Below are 19,598 nucleotides of genomic sequence, written 5' to 3' on the forward strand. Positions count from 1 at the left end.
TGTTCCATTTTCAGGGCACCTGAACTACCAAAATACACATCAGTGCAGCTGCTCAAGTTGGGTGAGACATACCATAGGTCAGTATCAAAACTGTAGCAATATGTTTAAAATTCGAAGCATTAACCTTGTACTGCCCAAAAGTGCAATAGAAAGTACACAAGTTCAAGGGAATTACGGACCTATGACAAAGTAACAAAAGTAAAAATTATTTTATTTTTATACCATGACAGTTTGTCTTTATTCCTGAAACAATTAGATCCAAATTGCTTTGTCATTTTTTGAAACATTTCTATGGCGGGCCTCTAGAGGTAAGGGATTAGTACTTGGGCGACTGACTGCTTGGAATTTTTTTGCCCCTAACAACCCCCACAAACTAAATTTCATCTTTTCCAAGATTGCTTAAATGGGCCTTTTTACTTTAAATGACGCACCCTATTTTTTTTTTCAGAATTGGGTAATCCTGGGTTCACCATACTCAGAATCACGAGCAGAGCAGATCACAAGCACTATTGATTTTGACGAAGAAAAAAGACATCCCCAATTTTCAATAAAAAATTTATGTGTCCATTTCGTAATGTAACAACCCATATAAACTATATGAAAAAAAAGTCACAAAACTGGCAAAAAAATTAAGAACACTTTTTCTTTGTTTAAATCAATACTCTTGATTCTGATTAAAGAGAATCGAGAATTACCTAATTCTGAAAAAAAAGTTGTGTTGCGTCATTTAAAGTAAAAATGCCCAAATATTCAAGAACTTGCCACAATTCTAATAACCCTAAGAAGCTAGAAGAAAAACCTGGGTAAAGTTGACTACAAAAAGATTGTTATAGCCAAAGTTATAAAAATATGTAAACACAACCTTAATATTAAGCCAATAAAGTTGTGTATACATGCTTTTGTACCTTTGGCTGTAACAATCTTTTAATCTTATTTTGTTATTCAACCTTTTTTGTAAGCATCATCACTGTAAATTGCAAATCAGCTATTCGGCTGAGTAACATGCAGTAATGAAATAATAATCATTGGAAATTAATATGACAGTGAAGAAATTAAATTACTAAGTACTTATAAATATTATTAACCAAACACCTTATTAATTATTTACTACTCAGTTTATTAATTACTGTGGTGCCATAGGTTCAAATGATATTTACCACTAACTTGTTAACCGCGGCTTCGCACGCGCAAGCCATTCGATTCAACTGTTGATTGAAATGCTGGGATTCTAACATAGAAATTTACCTAAAATAAAATGCAGTCCCTTCGAGATAAAAAGTAATCTATAAGTTAATCCAGACGTCCAGCTATTAACACAACAAACTCCATCCAAGTCGGACCAGCTGCTTTATCGTGAAGGAGTGATAAACATACACACACAAACTTTCACTTTTATAATATTAGTGGTATTTTCAGTCTCAATGTGCTGAGTGACGACCAAGTAAAGATGGTGAATCAGGCGCTGAATATTATAAAAGATCCGGAGAAGATACCCACAGAGCCTGCGTATGATCCTGTCACCAACACGAGGTTCATATACAAGTAAGTAGCATCATAGTGTATATGAGTGTCTGTGTGACTATGCCAGCTTCATTGGAAGATTCAACAAACACTTCTGCTATATGGGGATTTGGAAGCATATATAACTAATATATCTCATGATTTAATCAAGACTCGATTAGCTTGTTGAAGTGGCAATAAGCAGGCCATATAGCACGGAGAACAGATGACCACTGAGGCCGAAAGGTTCTCGAGTGGAGACCGCGGTTCGGCAAACGCAGCATGGGACGTCCACTAACGAGATAGACGGATGACCTGGTTAAAGCCGCAGGCTCACGGTGGTCGCAGGCCGATTCCACCGAAGCCGCTTTGTACAGGTTTCCTCCCGATGTTTTTATGCACCGTAAAACTTGAGATAAATTCCAAATGTCATTTTGCTTGCACATAAATTCCGAAAAACTCATAGGCGCGCGCCTAAGCTCGAAACCACGACCCTCTGCTTGAGAACCAGATTGCTTCACGTTTCTGACGCTCACGATTGCGATGAAATGACTGTTTTTGTATGCGAAACCTGTCATTTGATTGCATCTGCGAGCGTCGGAAACGTTAGGCTATATGGCCTCAGGTCAAACCACTAGGCCACCACGGCTTAATCAAGCAATCTCTCTATTGGTCAATGTCTATTGTCAGCGCCATGTCTACGGGTCAATGATCAATGTAGAGCGAGATTGCCTACACCGCTTCCGCGCCTCTCAAAAAGTCAATCATAATTTTATTTTGCACTGGAAACTGGAAAATGGTGCCCTCTGGCGTCTCGAGCGACTTTACCTACGTATCAGTTGAGATTCATTTGTAAAAAAAAAAGTTTGTTAACGTCACTAAAGCAATGTAACTTTTGTATACATCACTAAACTGCCCTCCTAAGCCGAAAGGCGCTATCTAAAAAAAAATTGCTTTTCTGTCATTTATACCATGTGATGCAGAATGTTTTAAGCTACACAATAGTATTAATAACTCGTGATTTTTTTTGAGATAGCGCCTTTTGGCTTAGGAGGGCAGTAAAGCAATCTAACTTTTGTAAACATCATTAAAACAATGTAACTTTTATAAACGTCACCAAAGCAATGTAACTTTTGTAAACATCACTAAAGCAATGTAACTTTTGTAAACATCACTAAAGCAATGTAACTTTTGTAAACACCACTAAAGCAATGTATCTTTTGATCCGTCAGGATTGTCTCCCCAAAGGACCTGAAGGTGGTTGGCAAAAACAAAGTGGTGATGAAGGAGAAACAGGAGCCGAAGCGAGAGCTGCGCAAAGTGGAGCTCGCTCACTTCGACGACGAAGCCCGGGTACCTTTGGCGGTGAGATCATTTATTCATCATCCATCGTCATCATCATCATCCTATATTTTATACTACGTCCCAGCACTGCCAGGCACAAGACTCTTTTCAGAATGAGGGCTAGGGAACTTCACATGCACTATTGAATTGCTTAGCAGGTTTGTACAGATTTTCTCACGATGTTTCCTTCAGCGTAAAGATCATGGTAGATTTCAAATATAATTTCGCACATTAATTTCTAAAAACTTAAGAGGTGCGACCCGGGCTTGAATTCACGACTCTGCTTGAGAGGCCATAGGTTTAAACCACTAGGCTTAATCACTTTCTAAAATCGATAAAAATTCTGCAACTGATTGCAGATAATATAAATGAAAAAAAAAGCTAATTATGTCATTCCCAGGCAGTGTACAGTCTCCTACAAAGTTATTGATACGGCCAAAGTTACAAAAGTCTGTATACACAACCTTAACTTTAAACGAATAAAGTCGTGTATTCTTATTTTTGTAAATTAGGCCGTATCGATGTCTTTGTAGTTGACTGTACCAGTGGAACTGAAACCTTGGTTTTTTTAACTGACCCTCAAAATTTAATTTGGTTCCGCAGACCGTAATAACCAGGAGCGGGAGAAAGGTGAAGCTGCCCAAACAGATGCAGACGGAGGAAACGCCCCAGAAACCGAGGAAGCGAAACGATAACATCGTCACCTGCATCCAGTGTTCTGCTGTAAGTCTCTAAACATTTAGCTTTAATCCATCGATTTAGAATACCCTAGATACCCTTTCAAACTGGTGCACCTAATGCGTAGAGGGTCGCGTTATGCCTAAACTTCATATTAAATTAGCTTTGGGTCTAGGATGATGTTAGCCTTTTTGGCAGACTGCTTACTTCGTTTTAAAGCTATATCTTTATCAGCCTAAATTGCGTTATGCCTAATTGTCTTAAATACCTACAACATAAATCAGGCATATATTTTCAGCAGCATTTCGCAGGGCTCCTGTTCCTAGGCGGTCTGCCGTTCGGGCATCTGAAGAAGCTTAACGAACCTAACCTACCTAATATTTATTGTGTAGGTAATAATCACTAGCTTTTGAACTAAAAGGCAGTCTGTCAATGACACTCCTTGCCTTCCTCGCTTCTAACCAATATCGCAGTAGGTCTAACTATCTATATGTCTACTTCCCACTATGACTAGTCATAACGCGACTTAGTCGCTTTACGCATTAGGTACACCAATTTGAAAGGCTAGATACCCTGTTAACTCTTAAAGTGTGTCTTGCTACAACTGTGTTTAAACACTTTCTAAGCACAGTTGCGCTGTCAGTAACGCGTGCTTCGTTATCGGAACAACATGCTGAAGTGCCCCATAAGAAAGTGCAAAAATAATACATTAACGACTTTGAAAAGGATATATAGCATATTGTATTTTCGGTTAAAACATTATTGTTTTAAATTAATTTCAATAAGTACTTCTATCTTCATTTGAAACGTCAAAGCCGTCAATTTGTTATGATTGTCACGCGGCGTAAACTGAATTCGACTTAGGGATCGTCTCAAGGTATAGTATTGTTTAAAATCATCTTGCCTACGACCGAAAGCGCAATGGTCTTATTATTTTGTAATGACATAACGTACCTCAAAATAGATAATTTTCTGAGTGAACTTTATGAACATTACGTCAAGGTTCAATTTTGTTGACATATTGATTTTAGATACGAGATTTTTTCAAAGTAGTGACGCTATGTAGGTATGTATGTTTATTTCATTGGTTTCATGTTTGCCTTGTCTTTGTTCTATTGTCATGTTTTTATGGCGTTAAATAAATGTATTTTCTTTCTTTCTTTCTTTCAAATGAAAGAAATAAATTAAAAAATCAAAAGCGCCACCACAATAAGAAAAACTTTCAATAAAAACTAAAAAGAAAAAAACAAGTCTATTAGTCTAAGGCTCTGTTAAGTAACTTAAAGTTCAACATGAGATTCTGTTCCACTGTTGTTATGTTTGTTTGTCTCAAAAAATTGTTATCAATTATTTTCCAGGACTTCGGCAGTTTATACCAACTCCAGAAGCACTACGAGAGCAACCCCAGCCACGCGCCAGCCAAGCTCCACTCGAACCTGTTCCAGTGTCTCCTGGCTATCGTGACCAGCAGCCCGGCGGACGCCCGCGCCAAACTCCTCGTGCAACAGCTGGAACACCTGGTGCATAAACTGAGAGCGCTGCTGCCGTGTCTGTTGAAGGCTGGGGAGCATGACAAGCCTTGCAGCATCGGAGACGATGTCAGCAGGTATGTTGTTTTACAATGAGGGCTAAAAGACAGGCGAAATATCGTTAGATGGCGTTAGTATCGTGAGGTTTATTTGACGTTCTGGTCTTGCTTGCAATTAGCTAATAACTAAATGAGCCAATAACAGAACAACACACTCAACAGATACCAGATGTTAGATGTATAACATCTGGTAGCATGGTGTACGGTTGTGTTGCTCTGAAGATGAGCTCTGGTTGAGTTCGAAACGCGTCAGTTTAGTGTGGTGGAGGAACTGCATGAACACGTATATTTTGCATAAACTTAGCTTTCAGAAGGTCGCGGGTGAGCAAAGAAATTCTTTTAGTTCCTTAGTAAGGGTTATGCTATGCTGAGTCAGCGAACTGACTGATCTAAATGAGCCACCCTGTATATTGTTTAAATATCCAACAACCACTAAAAAAAAACATATTTTTGTTCCAGATTATTCGGCATGAATCCAGGTAAATACAGTCTAAACATAGACGCGCTCAACTGCGTCAAAGACAAAGATGGGCACTGCGAGCACAACCCGCCTCCCCCCAAACCCAGCCCCGTCGTGAACCACTTCAGCGCGGACGTCAACAAACCCTCACAACTCTGGCTCTCCAAGCACAAAGAAGAAATAGCCAACATCGATCCAGAGAGCGACGACTGCGCCAGAATAAACACTGTCCACAAGTGGCCCACAGTCTGCAACAAGACATGGAACACAAAACAAAAGTTGCAGAGAAACATCAAAAAAATGAGATTAGCATCGGACGCTAGTGAATCCCTGCTGGAGCTGAGTAGAGACGATCTGGCCACGCTAGCAACTAACGAATGTGCAATACCCGTGCCGCAAAAAATGACGACGCTACTCAAAAATGAAAACGAAACGCCCAATGAAATCAACGATCAACTAGAACCGATTAGCTTTGAAGGCACGATCAAGAAATCCAAAGGCTCTCATATACAGTTCCACTCGGCACATTTCGATATTCGGTCTTCGCCTATCAAACCGTCGTCTACAGTATTTAGGAAATTCCAAATAAACCCGGATAAAATGGAGAAGCTGAATGTACAAATCATACGACCATTAGCGTTAGAAGCAAAACTTGATGAACTTAATGAAATTACACCAACGACCTCAGATTGCAACAAACTTGACAGTATATTTAGAGATGAGATTGAAATGACTTGTAAAGACGTAATTAGTAATGGAATAAGTTTTGATACCACTAAGAATTGGGCGATGTCGTCAGAATCGAACGATCAGTCCCACGACAGTTTCATGAAATCGAATACATTGATAGAACCATCTTTAATACATGTCAAGGATGATGCGATGGACACAGGGGTAGATTATAATATCACACAGAATGCGGACATGCCTATACTTAATGAAAACCATGATAATCATGATAACCACCTATCGTTAGCACAGAGCCAATCAGTATTGAACTTTTTAGAAAATCTAGGTAATGAATGCCTCACCTACCCTGAACCTGAGATTAGAAACACTTCTGTTGACTTCCAATTAGATTTATTTTCGTTTAATAATACTTAAAATCGGAATAGGAATTATAGGTATATTTATATTAAGATGACATGACTGATAATTAAGTAATGTTTATTTACAATAAATAATCTTAGTTCAATTTATAAAAAAATGTGTTTGATTTTTCAGAAAGGCAAGATTTTTTTTTAGTCAATGAACTGGCCTGATTGATGTCAATATATATTCTGTAAAATGGGTTCAAGTTGGGGGTCCATATAGGCTAAATCATAATGTAATGTTTGTCATAACTCTTTCCCTGAATCCATTAGTTTTTCAGAATTGTTATAAACCAAACCTAACCTAGTCATAGGCGTATGCCTACCCCAGGATGTTGGGCTACCGATACAAAAATACTGATATCTTCAAACAAAAATCGATGCCAATCCGTCGTTGAATGTGATATTTTCATAATATCATATTTGCAAAACACGCTATTCTCAAAACATCACAAAAGCAAAATATGATAGTCGCACAACATGATATTCGCAAAACATCATATTAGCAAGACATGATCTTCGCAAAATATTTCTGTAACAAGTTTTGAAAGAAACATTAACTACGCTCATTAAGTCATTACTTTTCGAGAACACGAATGTATATGTCGGCGGCCGATCGTAAAATCCGCTAGATCATGAAATTCCTAGGCATATCATGAAACGCCGCCATATCGGTTCTGGCACTTCGCCGGCCGCTGCCGCGGCACGCTCGCTCGGCTCCTGCGTTGTGGTCACAATTAATACTAACCACTCCTCGCTTCGCTCGTCGTACCTAAATTTTTTTTCGGCATATCACGATTTTACGATCGGCCACCGACATATAAGTATTCGTGTTCTCGAAAAGTACTGACTTAATGAGCGTAGTTAATGTTTCTTTCAAAACTTGTTACAGAAATATTTTGCGAAGATCATGTCTTGCTAATATGATGTTTTGCGAATATCATGTTGTGCGACTATCATATTTTGCTTTTGTGATGTTTTAAGAATAGCGTGTTTTGCGAATATGATGTTTTGAGAATATCGTGTTTTGCAAATATCATGTCTTGCGAATATGATATCCAACGACGGAGGGATCGATGCCAACTTTAATTCAGTAAACTGTTTAACAGGCCAATTACTAAAGAGAGCTTTATTGTGATTTTCCTGCTTCTAGTGTTGCCTGGCAACATGTCAATATTTTCCAAAAAATGACAAAAATAACGTAAAAAAATTAATTCACAGTTGAATTTTGCAATGTTCTAATTAATTGAAATGACTTTTACCTAAATGTTATTTATAGGTAGGTAGTGCCATGAGAGTTGAAGTGAACGATTGATTACTTTGATTATGATTACACATTTCAACAAGCTACAACATTTCGTGTAATGACAGCAGGATTTTGACATTCATTTCATTCATTCTGCTTTTGTGCAAGCAGTTCTTTTTGTAGTAGTAGCTTTATCAGGTGTACGGTTGACCTTTTTTAGCTTCTTGACTGGATCTTATTAGTTTGTCGATTTCCGTTGACTGGGTTGGAGTTTTAAGGCACTCTTTGATGACAAATTCAAAGTCACCAACAGATGCTTTACTTAACTTATTACCTGTTTCATCTATAACAATTTTAATCGGAGAGTCTGTTGGGTAATTTTCGAGTTCTTGTTCCAGTGATTTTCTTATACGTCGATGTCTACGATCGCTTTTATCATATATGTTCATCTCCTCTTTAAAAATAATCTGCTGAACCTCAGAAGTAGAAGGAGAATCTAATGACTTGATGATTTCTTCTGAGGTTGAGGGGATAGTTTGTACTGAGCTGGTGTTAGGTTCCTCCTCAAATTTTCGGTTTTCTCGTCAATTGGAGTTTATTTGGTGTTCTGTTTCTTTGGAGAGAATATAAGGGTGAAATTTGGAAGAAAGCCATAAACCTCTTGCGATTTCGAAAACTAGCTTTGTAAAGTTGTTCGCATTTACAAATAAACCTTGTCGTATTTTTTTTTCAATATATCGAAATCGATGTGTATGTCGTCAGGAATACCTTTAGGATAACTTGCATTTAACAATATTCTTGTTCTTTCACTTTCGGGAATGTCCAGAGGTCGTGATTTCGGTCCTCGTAAATGAGCACTATTTTCCAATAACTTGAACAAGTCAAGACGAGCCAAATTAAATATTTCTGCCACTCGCTGACCAACATGAGGGTTGGCGCCCTCATGCCCCTCTAGCAGTAAGTCCCGAAATGACATCCCCCAGGAGAATGGGTCAATTTCTCCTGAGGCAAAGCAGCGCCATGGGTCTTTTCCGGCTCCATGACGCCTCACCCCCGCTTCTCCGGACGTTGAGTACAGACAAGGGCAAAGATATCGCCACGGCCAAAGTTGCAAAAATATGTATACACGGCCTTAATGTTAAGTGCATTAAGTCGTGTATACATATTTTTATTGATATTGGGTTTTAGCGTAAGCTTGACGAGGGCGGACCCCTTCCCAACACCACGCAATGTCCTTCATCAAGATTATTTATTTTCATGTAAACTTTAAAGACTTATGACGCAACATTCTTTTGCTTAGTCATTCACTTCAACTCTCGTGGCACTAGGTACAGTCTAGAAAACTGAATCGCTTATCAGGGTGGGACCTTTTCATAATAAAATTTACTTTGATTTCTTTGGCAGATTTTCTTTTTATTATGAGAGGGAGGCAAACGAGCAAGCGGGAATATGACATCAGTAGCTCAAAGATTCCAACCTTATACTTGATTCAGTTTTTTTTACTGTACATACAAAACTTAATTATTACTTAAAAAAAATATCTTGAGTTCACACATTGTCGGCGGTACTGCAATACCGCGTAACTAGCATTTTCTATGTGGTATAATTTTTAACCCCCGACGCAAAAAGAGGGGTGTTATCACTGTCAGAACAGTACAATGTCAGTGTAAACTATACCTTATGGAAAAATGCTAGTTACGCAGTACTTGTATTGCAGTATCACCAACGACATAGCAACTAGAACAAAGAATATTGGTCTCAACACTATGGTGTGGCAAATATTACTAACGTCAAATAACTCAAGTCACTTCTACAATGGCGGAATGAAAAGGTTGACCAGTTTTCAAATAAATTCATTTACATGTTGCAAGCACATGTTACCTTTTTGAATGACATTATGACGGAACATGTCATATTCGGTTGATAGAACAGTTATACTGAGCAAGCAAAAACCGACCTTAAGGTGGTCAACCTTTTCATTCTGTGACTGTACCTACAAGTAAAGTACAATACCCAGCATTTACACTATAAACTGAATTATGCTTGCAACACCGGTCTCTCATTCTTCCCTTCTAAATTCTGATTGGTGAGAGCATAACCAGTGCCTCCTCTCTGCATCGGAATAATGTCTTTTTCTTTAAGCTTGTCACCAGTGAGAGGATGGAGCCAGTCTTTCTTTATTATTTTCTCTACACACTCCATTGTGACTACATCACCAGTTGTCCTATAAAATAAAAGGGTGGATATTAGCATCAATTTGATGAGCAGGCATGGCTGTAGAGTAAGGAACTTATAGTATTTTTTTAGGATCTTACGATGAATGTATAGGTCAAGGGTGGGAGTTTTAAAAAAAAAGCCTGTAGCCTTTCTTTTTTGTGAAATTTTGGACAAAAATATGGTTTTTCCTGCTCAGAGTGAAGAGCACAATCGATTCCGATCGTTTAAAAAAAATGTCCCCATTTTTTCATACAAGATTTTATGAGTCAGTTTTGTCACACCCATACTGAGTGTATGAAAAAAACGTCGCAAAACTGACTTTTCTTTTTGGGAATCGATTGTGCTCTAAGTAGTTATTCTAAGTAGGAAAAAACCATACTTTTCCAAAATTTCAAAATTTACAATTTTTTTGAAAACACCCATTTATGGCAATATGACATGCAGTGGTACAATTCCAGGGTAGGCAGCTGCTAGTTTGTGTCTGCAGTAGCACGCCACCCTCCTACAGCAGGGTAGACAGCACTGCTGGCCCAATTTTTAAATGAAATTAAATGTCCCGCTTTAACAACTTGCCCCGGGATAACTCGCTTGACCATGCATGCAGCGTGCTGAAGTGTGGCCGGGTGGCACTCACTCTTTTCTCATTCCCATTTGTTCATAAATTTATATTTCGCAAAATGCATGATTACGAATGTCCCGCTTTTTTCACTCAAAAAGTTTCGAAATCCCAACTTTCCAAAAAATAAATCTGACAACGCCAATACATAGGCACATGTTAAAAAAAATGTGCAGTGCCATCCCTAGCGTTTTCAATGATTCTGCAACACTGATAACGGTGTTTGGTCATTATACTACCAGGGGGAGTCACTGCACTCCATTCACCAATAAAATCAAGCTGTTTATAGTGATTTACCTGATCACAGCACAGGGGATGGCATTGCTCAGGATATCATGTGTCACTGGACACATGTACCTATTCTCTTTAGCAATGAGTGACTTTTTATCATCTGAGTCCTTAACCAGGGTCCACTTCACCTCAATAAGATCTTTCATCTTCAATGGGCGCCCACTGATGGGGCAGTACACTGTAGGATCTGGCTTCTCAACCCTCGATATTTTAGCATCTGGCAACATCGCTGGGACCCAAAAACTAGGAAGCTGTTTGTTTGTTCCATTAGCTACATTTGAAACTGATGTTGAAGTACTAGGTTCATTTCCAGACTGTTTGCCAGCACTGGTTATATTCTTCTCTCTGTTCATGAATTTAATCAGGTTTGCTTCTTTCTCTGCCGCTGCGAGCTCGTTTTTTTCGTTTGCGTCCTTCTTCAACTGTTTCTCGTAGAGTTTCAATTTTCGCGCGTATTCGGTCTTTTTTGATATCACATACTCTAAGATTGCTTCTTTGTCGAATAAATAACCCTCTTTGGTGACGACTGGGTTTCTGCACGGCTGCAATGTGAGACTGCAATCGTCGTAATTCTTGACAGAATCCTTGCCCACTCTCTCACTTTGGGTGCCATATCCAGATGCGGCTGCGTCTTTCTTTTTTTCGTGGTATGTATATACTGCTCCTGCGGTACAATTTCGAGCGTGTCGAGTCATTATGTATTTAAATAATAATATACGCTTAAGTTATCTGAAATACCGCGTTTTCTGAAAGATTTATCGAATACAATTCAAACCAATTATTATTAAATCAACACAACAATGACAGGTAAGTAATGAAATGATGGAAAAAATGACAGCTATTACTTTTTTTAAATTATTTTCACTTAGATAAAGGAAATGATATCAATAACATACAACTGTTGTATATTGACGAGATAAAATGGAGTCACTATACATACTAAGATACGCACTTCCTCTTTTTTATTATTTTATTACAGCTAAGAATAGTCAATACATTCGATCGAAATCGAATATTTCAGATAAAGAAACATGTGTCGTTGGCGTTTATAGCACTGACTCAGGTAGCTTCACACCGGAAATGGAAGCACAGAATGAAAGTAATTTGCAAACTGCAAATTTAAAAATAAAGTAGTTATTGCTTTGCTGATAAAATGTTCCTTAAAACGTTAATTTATTTTTAATAATTTATCAATTACAACGCAACTATTTATATCAAAATAATAATTTTCTCAAACATGACATGAAATATTGACGTTGTATCGCGCTGCGGCTCGTCTACCTGCGCGCGGTCACTCTAGCGGCCTGCAAAGAGATTTCATACAACCTTGCAGGCCGCTGGCCGGCAATGCGACCGTCTTTTGTTTCAACGTGCGCTCTAGTGCGTCCCGCCAGCTTGATTTCTTGTTTTTTTTTTTATTTTATTTCATGTCATGTTTGAGAAACAAGCCTCGGCCGAGTCGGCCGGAACGTGGGGTTGCCGGCCTCGCATCCCTATCCCGTCTATATCTGCTTGGCCGGCAACTCCCTACTTCCCGGCCTCTACAGTACTGTACTATTTCTACTTATATATAAACCATTATGTATTATGTATATTGTACTTAAAGACGGACGTTATTACGTTACTGCAGGGCTACTACGAAACTCGAAGTTCGTATTGTACCGTCCCTCTCACTCTCGTATTAAATAATATAAGCGTCAGCGGGACGGTACGATACGAACTTCGATTTTCTAATTACGCAGAAGCCCGTCAACTGCAGCAGTAGCAGTAGCTGTCAGTGTCACTGTCATTTGTGGTCTGGTAACTTGTTGTGAGTTGTGGTAATTATTTATTGTGGTCCGATCCCGCCCGAGCTGATTTCTCTTTTATTTAGTTACTAGTTAGTTATTTACTTGAGTCGTTATCATGCGGACGCGCGTCTAGCTGAAGCGGAATTTGTTGAATTTCTCTACAACGTATTTAAGCGTATTAACGATATCTAATCTTGGTGATAAGCATTAGTGTTTTTAATTTGTTTCTATTAACTCAAGTGTGTTTTGTGCATAGCTGTGCAGTGTACGTGGGTGCTGTTGTGATCTTGCTTTTATTTTGTTACGTTTGTTCTTCAGTGAACGATGAATTTATCGTTCGCTGGGTGCGGTTTCCTTGGCATATATCATGTCGGAGTAGCTGTGTGTTTTAAGAAATATGCTCCACAATTACTTTTAGGGAAAATATCTGGGGCTTCCTTTGGTGCCCTGTCAGCTTGTTGTTTACTGTGCGATGTACCCATAGGTAAGACTTACTTTTACTCTTATGTTGTTGTCCTATGGAATAATCCTAAACTTTTAAAAGCAGTCCAGCATAATAACAAAATCAACAAACAAACTTTTGACTTAACTGCCTATCTGTGTAGTAAAACATATTTAGCTACATATAATTCTTGATAGTAATAATTCAAATAATACTAGTTTTAGAAATAAAAACTGAGAGCCTTTTTATGTAGACATGTGCCTAAATACATATTTTAAAGATTGCAATTAGGACCTAGATGCTTGGCCTCTGACTGAATAAAGATTGTTGGCTTAATATGTTTATATTTATATTTATGTTATACTTCCCACATTATATAACTAACCAATATGATATTGCGGTAACAAAACACTTTCCCCTATGTGAAAATAATAGTTTAGCCTCATAGCTCCATAGCATAGTATGTATGTTATAATTACTACATAATGTTCATCATACATATTTACATATGCATAGTGTTGTGGGCAGTTGGGTAAAAACTGTTCATCAGTGGGGAAGTTTATAATTTTTACTGTTTAAGATAAAGAAATGAATAAAATAAAAATAAAAAATAGGCTGAAATAATTAAAAACAAATCATGAATCTAAAAACTCTAAACTTAATACATTGTTATTGTACCTTTAAAATTTATTTAAAAATCCAAGCTTTGTTAAAAATGTGGTTTATATCATACCATCAATTGTGTTTGTAATATTAAATTATCTTTCAATTAAATAGAAGTGGAAATTTCATAACCAAGCATTTTCCAAAACTTGTTATTTACATATAAAAAGTTTATCCTTGGAATAAACTAAATTTTTAATTTCCACATCATTACAAAAAGCCATTAAATATGTTTATAAAATGTTTACTGTAGAACCCCTTCAATACCTTTTTATCATTAATTACTTTGTAATTAGCATCATAAATAAACAACTACTAATTACAGGAAGTTTACTTTAAGTAGCCGGTACCGATATTACTAATTATTTTTGAATTATCTCACCAATTGCATTGTTTTGATGGTTAATACTTGTTATTAACAAATTAGTGAACCCTCTAGGGTTCAAGGCATAATTTGCTTATCTAGATGATTTTGTCATTTAACACCAGTGACCCATTTCTACTGATAATTAACATGCCCGGAATATAATAACACCTCTTACATTGTTAAAATTTGTTGGTCTAAAGCAGTGTGCTACATCTTTAGCCTCATCTGCACTTACCATCGAGTGAGATAAAAGTCAGAACATTGGTCAGATATTAATTTTGAAAATATCTAGTGTTTGTCCTTTTTATAGGACAATTTCAATTTGTTACTAATTTTTTTTACAGTTTTTATTTAAAGTTAATTTTGCTCTTTTTGCACTAATTGTACATGCATTAGCTTAGTCAGAATAATCAATGTTAAACCGTGATCCAATAATGTGGCTAAAAAATATTACAGAAGTGTGTACATAATTTATATTATTATGTTTACAAAGGTACTGAACAAATATTTCAAACAAAACAATTTATTGTTCATTAGGCTACACAGATTTAAATCCCACACAAAGTTTCACTTTAAGTAGGATCCATAAAAAAATGAAACACTTTTATTTTACTTTGTTGTTGTGCAAAATAAAGATCTTATCTTACTATGCTTTTGCATATACCTTCTGCTGCCTAACTTTGCCTAAAAGTTCATTGCCACAACTATTACCACAAAAACTATAAAGGTTTAACCTCATAAGTCCTTGTATACTTTATAAAGGACTAATTAACACTAAGAATAATGGCTGAATGTACTTTATAAAGTACAAATTGTTCATTAAATAAAGAATTCTAAGAATTTTGAAATAAAATCCAAAATAACAAAGCAGGTCATGTCTAGGTCTTAAACACTAAGTTTGTTAAAAAACGTCAGGACTCAGGAAGTTAATTCCAATAATTGAATAGGCACTATACCGTTAAGCGATTCGAACACAATCCGGGAGTAACGTAAAGACGTCGCATAAAAAATGTATCTCAAAAATGCGTCAAAACTGAGTATTAAGTAATGAACTTTTAGGCAGATTTATATGGCGCATGGTATAACACAATTCAACATTGAAAAACTTCTTAATTTTGTTAAAATTAGCTACCATTAACTCATTGAGTAATTGTTTGTTTTATTAGTCAATTACGAAATTTACCAATGGTACAGTCAAGGAGTTTAATTCATTGGCCATCATGGAACCATTTCACAGTAAATGTCATAGTGACATCACATTAATTAACAAGGAAAGTCGTAATGACTATTATTGCACTGATGAAGTAGATAGAAATGGAACTCATATTGTTAGTCAGCAAAACTACCATCTTAATATGATACAGAAAGATTTATTCTGGTTTTACACAATACACATAAAAAACACACACACAGAAAATATTGGACATTATATATATATGTTTTGTCAATCAAGCAAAAAATTACAAAGATGAAGCGCGTCAAAGCTCGTGCCGGCGGAGTGACGTCACACCGTGCTAAAAAGTGACGCAGGGCGTGACGGCACTTCATATGGAACTTTAATGGGCTTTGTCTTTATATTTTTTTGTTATTTGTCAAAAGAAAAAGTATGTGGGCAATATATTCTAGTTATCTAATTGACGGACTATCTAATTAATTTTTTTTAGGACAATAATTATATTGTGCCCTAATTATAGCCTATTGTGTCCTGCAATTTGGCCGACATCTTTCTAAGTCGCTTCTTATATGCTAATTACTGATGTGTCGAAATCTTTTTATTGAACTAAAACAATTACTCTGGTCAGCCGCGACCTTAAGATAGCCTCGTTTATGCAAGATATGTGTGTTCATACAGTACCTCCACCTTCATACTGTATGAACCCACACAAATCACTCAAACCCCTCTATCATCACCAACCACATTATACTGACGCGTTTCGAACTCAACCAGAAAATCTTTCTCACTTACACAATGTCTTCTTTCAATTACCTGACATTTATATACGGTCCACAGGTACAAGTAGGGTACAAGACTTCTTTTACTATCATAAAAGTTAAAACTCGCAATTCTCTCTTGATCCTCTAGCGCGAAAGCTACACAATTTTCAATTTTTTTTCTAATAAGCTCCCTCTTTTCCAGGAGAAATAACCAGCGATGTCCTTCGAGTGGTCGGTGAAGCCAGGGCGGGGTCCCTTGGACCTTTTAGCCCCTCATTCAACATCCAAAATGTACTTCTGGAAGGCATGGACAAATACCTGCCCCACGATGTCCACAAAATAGTCAGCGGCAAACTCCACATTTCCCTCACAAGGGTATACGACGGGAAGAATGTTATAGTATCAGAGTTCCCGACTAGACAGGATTTAATGCAGGTAAGACAAATATTTTTAGTTAAAGAAAGGCATTTAGGGTCGAAAAGTTCTGAACGGTGACCACAAATCGGCAAGCGCAGCGTAGAACGTCTATCAACGAGGTGGACGGTTAAAGCCGCGGGCTCAGGGTGGATGCAGGTTGCTTCCAACCGGAGCGACTGAAGGTCTATGGGGGAGGCCTATGTCCAACTATGGCTGATAAGGTGATGATAATGATTTGGCTTTTTTGCACGATCTTTTAGTATCTACTTCTCCCTTTACTGAAATATTCAATAAACTTTATACTCCTTCTTGGCAATTTAACACTAAAGTGGTAAAGTTAATTCGTCGCCAAAATTGGCAACCGCAGCTCAAAGGAGATAGATAAGGTACTCGTTATTATGTGACGTTAACTCTTAACTCTCACAGTGAGCGAGTCTTGCATTGAACAGCTCACTTTCTCCCAAAAACCTGCGCCTCCACTATCATTATGCACATGCGCAATCAAGCTTTCTGATAAGTCTGCCGTATTATGTATTGTACTCGTAAGTATGGGTAAAGTACGTATTTTTTTAATTAAAAATAGGAACACAATTAGTGAAGTAAGGATAACACAGATAAAGGTAATAAGCACGTTCAGCGTTTTTGCGGGTTTTTTTGTCATTACCATTTCGGCAAGTATCATTAAATTTAAAAGATATAATGCTCATGGTTAAATTTTTATGAAAACTAAAGACAACACCTATTCTAAATCTTCCTTCCGTGGTGCTAATAAACGTGGTATGGTAATGACCAGGGGTCGGACAAAAAGTGCCGATGACGTCAAACCACTTATAGGTGATTTCAAATAGTATTTTTGATTTTCATAAACAATTGTCACTTATCATTTATCAACCTCTTTATTAAACGATATGAAATTTATTTTATTCACTGAATTCCATTGATTTATTTACGATTATTTTGTTACTTTGTTACTACATGTCACACGGAAGTTTAAATAAAAACATCATCTTGTGTGCACGATTACGTCATTTTTACGTCATCCGCACTTTTTGTCCGACACCTGGTAATGACATTTAACCGACCGGCCAAAGCGCTCGAATATTCACCCAAAACGGCCGTCCTGACGTTATGAATTTGTTTCAGGCATTGTTGGCGTCATGTTTCGTGCCAGTATTCTCAGGGATGCTGCCGCCCAGGTTCCATGGCATCCGCTACATGGACGGGGGCTTCAGCGACAATTTGCCGATCCTGAATGAGAACACGGTAACCGTCAGCCCGTTTTGCGGCGAGAGCGACATCTGCCCGAGGGATCTGAGCTCACAGCTGTTTCACGTAAGTCCCACGAATTCAATTCAATTATTGAAAGTATAGCTCCAGCGATACTATCGATGATTCCGACAATGTGGACGTTTGAAAAGACTATCGATTTGAAAATACAAACTGAAATATAGATGCACAGAAAAACCAGAAAAATAAGGCCATCACTGGGAATCGAACCCAGGTCCTCGGTATTCCGTACCGCGTGCTATACCGCTACACCACTGATGGTCATCCTCATCAGTGGACCATCAGTGGTGGTCTTATTTTTCTGGTTTTTCTGTGCATCTATATTTCAGTTTGTATTTTCAATTTAGGTTTTACGGGATGACCGTAAAAGTAAAAATTTTTGGAATTGAAATAAAAAATAGAAAAAGATTCCAAAAAACCAATCTTGACTATCGATTTGCCGCTGTTCGACAGGTCCCCACGAAAGAAGTCAGTCAAGATATTTTTATTCAGTTTAGGGTATCCTCTTACGGCCCAGTGTCATATAAACAGGACTTATTGTAATGTAACATTGAAGTCTCTCATAAGTGATATAAAGTTTCATGTTCATAAAACAAAAAAAATGATTTGGGCTGTAGGGGGTAGACAAACACTTATGAATGTCTAGAAAAAGTAGTGTGTCCTTTGTAAAGGACAAAATGAAAAAAAAATAGTTTGATTCGTGTATTTATTATATTATTATTATATACAATTCTTCTGTACGTGTGTTTATCACCTAACTCCTCCTAAACAGCTGGACCGATTCAGATGAAATTTTGTGTGTATATTTTAATAGCTTCCTGGATAGTTTGAAAACACAATTGGACCCGTTAGATGGCGCTGCTGTCGGTGTGTTATCGTATGTAATGTAGTGCTGCTTTTCCCTGCAGGACAACGTCTGCCGGGTCCGCTAGTTTTCTTATAAAATAACTCTGTTTTTTAATAGTCAATATGTGAACGTTTTTTTAAAAGCCAGTGGCCTAATGGTTTTACATATGGCCTCTCAAGCCGAGGATCGTGGGCTCAAATCTGGACTCGCACCTCTGAGTTTTTCTAAATTCATGTTCAAAATTACATATGAAATTTACCATGAGCTTTACGGTGAAGGAAAACTTGGAATCTAGCACATACTTACGAAGGAATTCAATGGTGTGTGTGAAGTTCCCAGTTCCCAGTGCCCAGCGTTGAGACGGTAATAGTTCTTAACATGACTATACTGACGAAGCATTTACTTAACTATAGGTATTGTAATAAAAAAGAATATGTAGGTATGTTATATTTTTCTTAGGCAACTTCAAACTAAGGCTCACATGCTGTTGATTAGTACGTGGTTTCAACAACACTATTAATGAATCAAGGACGTTATTTGTTTACTACTGCACCGTTCTTGTGTAACCTTATCACGCAACATTGTAGCAATAATAAAAAAGTTTACGCGTGCCGTTCTACATATAATTATGAGTTGACGCGTTTCCCTGACGCAGTTTATGGAACAAAAAAAAACTCAATATGTGTCAAAAGATTTTTAATTCAATATTTGTTTCGAATTTAAAACAAAAATTAGATAATTTTGAATCTGCATATAATAAAAATAACGTTTTATGTAAAGCAACGAAATTCAACAAGTTTTGATACCTCCAAATAGAAA

General features: G+C 37.3%; 3 protein-coding genes across 3 annotated transcripts in view; 2 read left to right on the forward strand and 1 right to left on the reverse strand.

Moving 5' to 3' along the window:
* Window positions 1–14: 14 nt before the first annotated feature.
* Window positions 15–6,674, forward strand: LOC141445321 (uncharacterized; the record flags this gene model as incomplete). The annotated part of the gene is given in 6 exon segments (XM_074111120.1): window positions 15–77; window positions 1,417–1,542; window positions 2,733–2,865; window positions 3,448–3,567; window positions 4,881–5,128; window positions 5,570–6,674. Coding segments are annotated over 6 exon segments (1,795 nt in total), but the record flags the coding sequence as incomplete, so codon positions are not given.
* A 46-nt stretch (window positions 6,675–6,720) lies between these two features.
* Window positions 6,721–11,867, reverse strand: LOC141445322 (nitric oxide synthase-interacting protein homolog). Its single transcript, XM_074111121.1, has 2 exons — window positions 11,038–11,867; window positions 6,721–10,131 (listed from the first exon to the last, which is right to left on the reverse strand). The coding sequence occupies exons 1-2, from the start codon at window positions 11,724–11,726 to the stop codon at window positions 9,945–9,947; spliced, it is 876 nt and encodes a 291-aa protein (XP_073967222.1). The 5' UTR covers window positions 11,727–11,867; the 3' UTR covers window positions 6,721–9,944.
* Window positions 11,868–12,817: 950 nt separating this feature from the next.
* Window positions 12,818–19,598, forward strand: part of LOC141445323 (uncharacterized) — a 48,949-nt gene continuing 42,168 nt past the window's right edge. The window contains exons 1-3 of the mRNA XM_074111122.1: window positions 12,818–13,305; window positions 16,431–16,663; window positions 17,789–17,977. Of these exons, the coding sequence (XP_073967223.1) occupies window positions 13,146–13,305; window positions 16,431–16,663; window positions 17,789–17,977 (582 nt within the window). The 5' untranslated portion in view covers window positions 12,818–13,145. The remainder of the gene's footprint in view (window positions 13,306–16,430; window positions 16,664–17,788; window positions 17,978–19,598) is intronic.

Source organism: Choristoneura fumiferana, chromosome 2, assembly GCF_025370935.1.
Source record: "Choristoneura fumiferana chromosome 2, NRCan_CFum_1, whole genome shotgun sequence".
Lineage (NCBI taxonomy): Eukaryota > Metazoa > Arthropoda > Insecta > Lepidoptera > Tortricidae > Choristoneura > Choristoneura fumiferana.